This window comes from Drosophila subpulchrella, chromosome 2R (assembly GCF_014743375.2).
Source record: "Drosophila subpulchrella strain 33 F10 #4 breed RU33 chromosome 2R, RU_Dsub_v1.1 Primary Assembly, whole genome shotgun sequence".
Classification (NCBI taxonomy): domain Eukaryota; kingdom Metazoa; phylum Arthropoda; class Insecta; order Diptera; family Drosophilidae; genus Drosophila; species Drosophila subpulchrella.
The window spans coordinates 20,233,195-20,241,375 of NC_050611.1; the positions used below are offsets into that span (position 1 = coordinate 20,233,195).

An 8,181-nucleotide genomic window follows, 5' to 3' on the forward strand; every position below is an offset into this window, starting at 1 on the left:
AGGCCTCCTCCCAACCCAGCATATACCCATCCATATATCCATCCTTCCTTCCTGTCTGTATGGAACATCCTGCCCCGAGCTGCAGGCAATAATTTAAATGCGCTCTATTATTTATTTGAGCATATGTCAATGGAACTTATTTATTTATTTACGCCAGCAATAATAAACAAAAAGTCTCGTATAGAGATGCAAAATGGGAATAAAATCGGCGCACTGGCGGCTGTTAATGAGCTGGGGGGGTGGTTGGGGGGCTGTGGGGAAAATCCGGGGAAAAGGGCGGAAAATCGGTTTGGAAAAGAGGGCGGTGAAGGGTAAAGGGCTTATGCCGCAGCGATGGCAACGCGTTGCTGACGTTAATTGACCGCAACAATTTTTTCGCCGCTGCAGTGTGCAGTAAATTTTAATGAAATTGCTGCCTCGCACACGCCCACCGATATATAGGGGGCGTGGCCAATCGCCTCCCGATTTCCCTGCGCCCAAAGTGCTGATGACGTGCTGTCAGCGACACTTCGTGCCGCTTGTTGCATGCGGCAAAGGCGGCGGCGAAAATAAAACTGAAATTAAACTCACAAAAAATAAAAAAAAATTAAAATCTATAAAGAGGGGAATGCGAGATATAAAAATTATTTACGACTGGGGCTTAATTCACGGCTCCTGTTTGTTTCGGCGGCCATTTTTGATGTGGCTGCATTTATAAATTAATTAAAAATAAATTACTTTATGTTGCATGTCCAATTTCATTAAAGTTGCCAATGCAGCGGCAGTCATAAAAAAATAAATAATTATGCAGAGACAGTCGACAAGAAAGCGGCATAAAAAGTGTGACTTACAAAGTGTGTTTACAGTGTTCAGCAAAAATGGTGAAAGCATTGTAAAGAGAAATATTATTTTATAGAAATGGGAATAATAAAGTTAAATATGAGAAAAAGTGTTTAGTGGGGAATAACAAATATGGTATCATAAATAGCCATATATTTTGATATATATTACGTTTCAGTAAACACATAAATGGGTTATTCTGTTTACTTTACTGATGCAACAGCTGTGATCCATTTATCTGCCCAGAGCAACAGGTGTATAAGCCCATAGATAATCCCCACCGCCCGACCCATTTGTGTACATAATGCACCTCATATTTGCCCGGGCCAAATACCCAGATTCCGCCGAGTTAATGTCGCATTAAGATGGCAATCCCCAACTCGGAAACCACATATATTCTGCCCCTGAAGTTGGGAGCTGGGATGCGGGAGGTGGTCAGAGGGATAAAGGTGCTGCAGAGATGGGGCAGATAAATTTTCATGTTGTCACACCTTGCAACTTGCATGCCACATAAATATATTTCCACCTCGAGCCGCCGAAAGGTGACACTGTCTGCATTTTTGTGCACCCCGGTCTCCTTTTTTTATGTAGGTACTGGGATGGGGTAAATAAAGATATCACCAGGTAGCACCACTCGATTTCGTATTCATGGGTATCCCCCGTAACCCCCGGAACAGCTTCCTCGCACCTTTCAGCGGATTGAAAGTGAAATATTATTGAATGCCGCCAGAGAAAGAGGATGGGTCCTTCTCGGAACTGGCCGCATTTAATTTATTGGCAATATTTGATGTTTGATTTTGTTGGCCGCCTCATCCTTCTTCTCTTATCGCCTTGGCATTGACATTTTATTTTTGGCTGGCATTGCACTTTCGAAAAAATGCGAAAATAAATAAAGGAGAGGGAAATGTCGCCCAAATATTTGCTTATCAACAGAAAGCGAACTTCGACTCTGCCAAAATATTGGAATTCATGCCTGAAACATTGTGCAACAGATGTGATATATAAGGATGGGGAGTTACGATGAGATAAGTGAAGCTCGAGCCCATAAAAATGAAAGTGAGGTGGTAATTATGGAATTATTTTTAAAACCCGAATTGCTTTTATCCTATTTTAAGAATTTAAGTAGTATTTAATTTTGTAGTTACCTTCAACTTATTTAATTATTAAAACATTATTTTATATTTTAAATTTCTTCCGACTGTTTCAAAATATTAATAGTAATTATTTTTTTTAGATGTGCAAGCATATTTAAAAACAATTTATTTTGTTCTCTTATTGAAGAGTGTAAACAGTATATTATGTATAATTAATTACTTTAACTTATTAAACTGTACTTTAATAAATGGATAAACTAAATTTTCAGAAATCATTTTAAATAATTGAAATTAATTTGGTAAAAATATAAACTGATTTTCTTAAGTACGAACATCAAAAACCACATATAAAAATAACTTTAATTGATATTAATTGAAAAATGGGCTATCATTTTTCCCCCTGCCGATCCTTAATCATATCCTTCTGAGATCCACTTAACCGGCGAGCAACCGATTAACAAGAAGTCCAATCTACATAGAAATCAATTAGCAACTGCCGGTTTGCGGGCCAGAAAAGTGAAAATCCGGAGCAGACAGCATAATGCCACCCAGGAGCTGTCAATGGAAGTGGAGGGGACCACACAACTGGCCGAGGAGGAGGAGCAAATGAAGCCTGGTCACGCACAGAGGATGGACAAAGAGATAGAGATCCCTGTTCCCAGCTCGAATATGGAATTATTCAAATGCAGCCACAACATATAAATTCAAGTTAATCCGCACAGCTGGATGTCAGTTCCCCGGAGGCGAGCCAGCGGATCTGGTTAGTGGGGATCCATATGATAGAGCCACGTTTATAACGCGAGCAAGGATTCAAAGCTGCCTGCCCGTTGATGGGCGCCAGCTTTTAATCATTATTAATTATCCCAGACGAGGGTGAGGGAGTATAAATCACTTGTGCTGGCGCTGCACCATTTCCAGTGGGAGGAGCAGCTAATCTATTCTTGGCCAACTTGCAAAACGCTGAGAAATGCGGCTAATTACAGGGGAGGCAGTCGAGCTTCAACAATTCATTTATTTCAACGTGTAATGGGAATGGTGCGATTAATTATTGTATAGAGATGGCTCTTCTGCGATCAGTCAGACCCGTTTTCATCGAAGCCCTCGATTACTTGCATCTGAGGCACATCGAGCAACTCTTTTTCCTCAGCTTTGTAGAGGACGCACAGGTCCACGTAGTCATTCCCGTTTAACTTGAGTAAGTCCCTAACTAGCTGCTCAGCTTCACTAAGTTTCAAGTCCTGCCTCCATTTTTCCAGCAAATGGGACAGAATGTCATCTTCCTCGGTGCCCCTGGCTGCATACATCACTCTACGCGATCCCTTATTCGATTTCAAACTGTAGATGTGCAGGCCACTGCTGTCCTGACCAGCTGTTAGAGTATACACGGAATCCTCGTCCTTGTACTTATAGCTCAGCATATCCTGCACTTGGCCCACCGTAATTGTTCGTCCTAGATCTCGGGTTAGGTATTCCACCTGGGCGGACACTTGTAGGATTTTCTCGCGATTGTTGGCGGAACGAGGGGCACACAAGCTGTGGATTGAAGGTAAAGATATTATAAATACTAAATACTTAATTTAAGGGATTAAAAACATGATCAAGGTTTAAGTAAATAAAAAAAAACCAAATTATATCTAATAAGTATTTAAATATTTTTAGTTAGGATTAATATATGTTTCAAAGTAACAGATACTACCCACTACAAAAAAGTTTCAAGACCAAAAACTGATAATATATATAAAGTAATCTTACAAGATGCGGTCATCCAGTTGGTAGAGTAGATGATCCCTCGAACTGGTGGCCAGCACCAAGCCCTCATCACAGGCTAGACCCACCATGTTGCCATGGTTAAAATTTCTGTGGGAATTAACATAAGAATAGTAATTCAATAAAATATCGATTTCCAATCATAAACTCACTTTGTACCATCTGACATTTTGCAGAAGTGATCCACGAAAAGCGTTCAAGCTGAAGTGCCAGTTAAGTGATCTGAAAAAAACTGAAGAGGGTGATTTACCAACTTGAGATGTGAAAAAATCCAAGCAACGACCTCGAATATTTGCTAAATTGGCTTAAGGCAAAAAAAAAGTGTCAACGCCTGCGGAACAAAAACAGAAAAACCTGTGTGGCCCAGAAGCGTGGATAACCATTGTCTGGAAGTAAGCGATATTGGCAGACCGAGGCTATCTGTCACCTACACTTGATGGTGTATCATCAGAAGATGATGATGATGGGGTTCCACCAACTGGTTCGCATTGACCAAGAATATCATCTATGCAGCGACTTCTGAGGCAGCTGCACCTGCTCCTCGAGGGAACTGGCCCTAAAAATAGACCCAACCAGTTGGCGGAGTCAAGACCAGAAGGCCTCGTAATCGCAGACACGGGAGATATTTTAACGAGCCCCATCAATTTTAAGCGACACTGTCCGCACAACCTTGTAATCGATGTGTTAATTAGCTTAGCCCAGGGACAGGGATTAACTAACCTGGAGTCCGAATGGATTACACTCTATGCCGCGTCAATTTACAACGAGATTCTGGATCTGAATGACGTTTGGGCATAATTAAGAGCCTACTTGATTGCAAATAAAAACAGGGTTAGCAACTTCAAAAGAGTTACCATTCATATGATTGTCAAACTGACAGGGGTGATATTAATACCTTAGTAAATGCATGATTTTGTGGGGTAATTAATGTTTAATCTACAAAGTGTCATCAATTGTTTAAAAATACTCAATACTGTTAAATGAAAAAGGCTCATCAAGCGAATTATAACCTCATAAAATGTTTACTATTCATTAATTAAAAAAAACTTTTAAGGTAATTAACACATGCTAAAAGTGTTTAATAAAAAAACTTTAAAGGTAATTAACACGTGCTAAAAAGTTTATTAATGGGAGTAAATATGGTCATAATCTATGGGTGTTAGTGCAATCAATTTTAATAATCACTAGCTGTCAGATATTTTAAAAAACCCCTTCCAATAATGCTCCTTCAGTTTCGACCCGATATCGTTTTCCCATTTGACAAAATAATAATCGCGTGTGTGTCTCTCTTGACTTCCCCCTACATTATCATTATTATTATTATTGGTACTCGTCTGCATGTCTGGAATTTAATTTTTTCTGGCATTTACAAAACACTTCAACCCGTTTTGACAAGAGCCGGCGATGACAGCAATTACCATACGATTTGCATGACGTTTATGTTTATTTTCGCTTTGTATTCTCCTCCTCGACTGTCGTGAATATTTTGCTCCAGCCATTGTGTTCTTTTGGCCCCCAGTCGAAAGCGAAAAAAATAATAAAAAGAACGAACCTGCAAGTGCTCAGGTTGATTTCGATTTTGACAGCTGCCTGACTCACTCGGTTGCTCGCATTTTCGTTGGATTCGCATTTCATTAGCTCGTTATGGACCACCTACGGCCAACGCTGACAGACGACTGACTGAGCCCCCCCCCTGACCCACAGCGAAGCAATTAAGCCGCCTGGCATCGAAAACAATCCCAACCAATGGGGCAATTTAAGGTATTTACAAAAGCGTAAAAAGGTAAAGAAAACAAGGCTGGCTCCTCCCAATCAAAACAAGACGAAAACCACTCGAGGCCCTCTCCGAAATGTCAATCGTCCAAGTTAAAACTTAAGACCGTATGCGAAAAAGGCAGCCTCACCGAGGAAACAGTCCAACTACCTGCCTTTAAAGTCGGATCATTCAGATTTTCAAGCAGTCAGCAAAGCACAAAGGTTTTAAAAAAACTAGGGCTTCTATCTCGTGGGGCTATGATAAGTAAAATAATTTAAATTTAAAGTATTAAAAAAAAGTTAAAATACGAAATTTAAGCAAGCAACTATTTTTATTTCAGTTTTGATGGAATATGTGAGAAGTTCAAAATACAAGATGTACATATTTTGAAATTTATGTTTTAGGAAAAACAATTTGTATAAGTTTTGATGGAATGAGTGAAAAGTACAAAGTACCTCAACACTTAATAATTCAATATACGTTTTTGGGCATCAAAAATCTTTGAAAAATAGTACAGCCTTTTAAGAATCAGATAAAGGTTAAACATAAGTTTACTGAATGATTTTTAAAGAATTGCTTTCTTATGAGGATGTTATGCATGCTTTTGAAATGTATGATTATTTTTTGGCCTTTGCCTCAGCTTTGGCATCATCCTCGTCGTCATCGTCCTCTCCTTGGATCTTGAAGTAGCACATGGAGAAGGTGTCCTTGCCAGTGGACACAATTCGGACCCAATCGCGCAGACTGTGCTTCTTGAGATAGCGCTTGGTCAGGTACTTGAAGTATCTCTTCGAGAAGTGTACCCCACTGTGGATAACCAACGCGGAGTTCTTGACCCTCTCGAAGGTCACCAGGTCGTTCAGCTGGTTGATCTTGTTCTTCACCTTGACGTGGGTCTTCAAATACTTCTCGAAGTCGGCGACATCCAGAATCATGTCCTCGGCCACGAGGTCGCAATCGATGACGAAGCGTTCCCAGACCTTCTTTTTGGGCAACTTTTTTCCGCGCAGCACATTCTTCGGGCGTTTCGGCTTGGGCTTTGGTTTGGTCGAGGCAGCAGTCTTTTTTCCAGTAATTTCAGCATCCGTTTCCGCTTTGGGTGCTAAGACTTCCTTCTTTTCGGGTTTTGGGGCTGGAGGAGTAATCTTCTTGGGCGGCTCAACGGGGGATGCCTTTTTTGGAGCTGGAGCACCGGCTTTCTTTGCCGGAGGTGCAAGTCTCTTTTTATTAGGCACCGAAGTTTCCGAAGCTGCGCCTGACTTCTTGCCAGAAGATTCCGCTGCTTTCTTGGCCGAAGAGGCGGCTTTTTCAAGGTTCTTTTTAGCCGTCTCCTTCATGGCCAACTCGAGATTCTTCAGAGCCACGGCCGGAGCCTTGGCCACTTTTTTCGAAGACACCACAGGGACAGAAGATTTCGCAGGAGCTGCGGTCTCTGCAGTGGCCGCCTTAGCTTGGCCTTTCTTCGCCGGCTCTGCGGCCTTCGATTTGGCCTTGGGGGCGTTCTTCTTATCAGTCTGCTTCATTTCTGCGTAAAATGATTGTTACCTTATGAACTGATCTTATTTTAGAACCTCTTACTTTAAAATTAAAAAATTATATCTGGAAAACCAAGAGCACGTGACTTTCTTTGGAAGGAATTTTTAGGAAAAGAATTAGTGTGGTTAGTGTGGCCAAGACCCAGAAGCTGGGCAAACGCGGCTGCCAACTTGCTGGGCAGATAAGTCCCTAACGCGTGCCGGTTGCGACATTTGTTTATATTTTTAAAAATTATTACAACCCTCTAAATTTTTATACTTTCAATTCACCACTCTTATTTATATCTTCATACCTTGATTCAGTCCATTTGATTTCACTCTAATTAAAAAATCAAATCCACTTTCATAATTTTTCTACACTTGCACAAACATTTTACATGAAAACTTTTGTATTCCTACCCATTTGCAAATAAAAGAAAGTAAATAAACGTCGTTTTCAGAATTTTTTTAACCTTAGTGTAAATTGGGATAAAAATCATACGGCATAATGGAATGGACTTTTAATCTGTAAAATGGCAAAGTCTGGACGGAATATTTTACCGATAACTTTCTTTAACAAATAACATATAAAATATAAATATAAAATAGACGGAAGGCTAAAAAACGCAAAAAAAATTCGATATTTTTGTTTCGGTGGGCTCGGTGGCGGATGATTTATTGTACGCAAAACGTAAGTAAAGTGTCGGCAAAACGTAAGTGTCAGAAGCGAGATAGCTTCAACGTAAGTCACAAAAAGGGAGATGCAAGATAGGAGAAGAATGGGAGAATGGAAAAAAATTAGGAAAAGGATTAGTGTGGCCAGGTTCAGTTAGACCTAGATTCTGTGTGCTTTTTTTGACCAGTGTTGCCTTTGCTCAATCGATGGTTGTTTACGTAAATGGCGAATGGCAATTACTCGATTCTCCTTTGGCGGAATATTTGTAAAAACAGAAAAAATAAAAAAAAAGGAGATTGTGGGGATGTTGACGCTCTGATTTAACGCTGATTAATTGGCACGAAATTATTATTACCACTTGTCGGCCAGGCATCAATTTGGCCTTGTTTGTCGTGTCGCCTCGAGTTCAGGTTCTGCAATTTGTAATTTTTATATTATACCTGCTCCCTTTTAAGCTGGTTTATTATAGGGTTTTGTACTTAAGTGAAATCGATTTAATCTTGAGGACACAGGTTCGAGATAAGTTACTTAAATTGGTAACTATTGGTGGCTTTA

The 8,181-nt window shown here is 40.2% G+C and overlaps 2 protein-coding genes across 3 annotated transcripts; both read right to left on the bottom strand.

Moving 5' to 3' along the window:
• Positions 1-2,890: 2,890 nt before the first annotated feature.
• LOC119551066 lies at positions 2,891-4,474 on the bottom strand. Of its 2 annotated transcripts, none has more exons than XM_037860189.1 (4): positions 4,401-4,474; positions 3,833-3,902; positions 3,666-3,770; positions 2,891-3,446 (listed from the first exon to the last, which is right to left on the bottom strand). In XM_037860189.1, the coding sequence occupies exons 2-4, from the start codon at positions 3,847-3,849 to the stop codon at positions 2,987-2,989; spliced, it is 582 nt and encodes a 193-aa protein (XP_037716117.1). In that variant the 5' UTR covers positions 3,850-3,902; positions 4,401-4,474; the 3' UTR covers positions 2,891-2,986. The 2 variants fall into 2 exon arrangements, with proteins under 2 accessions (XP_037716117.1, XP_037716116.1); XM_037860188.1 differs by having other exon boundaries at positions 3,833-3,912; positions 4,401-4,462.
• Positions 4,475-5,767: 1,293 nt separating this feature from the next.
• On the bottom strand, positions 5,768-7,151 carry LOC119550660 (60S ribosomal protein L22). Its single transcript, XM_037859506.1, has 2 exons — positions 7,015-7,151; positions 5,768-6,961 (listed from the first exon to the last, which is right to left on the bottom strand). The coding sequence occupies exon 2, from the start codon at positions 6,957-6,959 to the stop codon at positions 6,054-6,056; it is 906 nt and encodes a 301-aa protein (XP_037715434.1). The 5' UTR covers positions 6,960-6,961; positions 7,015-7,151; the 3' UTR covers positions 5,768-6,053.
• Positions 7,152-8,181: the final 1,030 nt, after the last annotated feature.

Coding starts and splice junctions, on each gene's coding strand:
- LOC119550660 (XM_037859506.1), bottom strand. CDS start 6,959: ATGAAGCAGACTGATAAGAAGAACGCCCCCAAGGCCAAATCGAAGGCC.
- LOC119551066 (XM_037860189.1), bottom strand. Junction 3,447..3,665: donor CAACTGGATGACCGCATCTT/GTAAGATTACTT, acceptor TTCAATCCACAG/CTTGTGTGCCCCTCGTTCCG.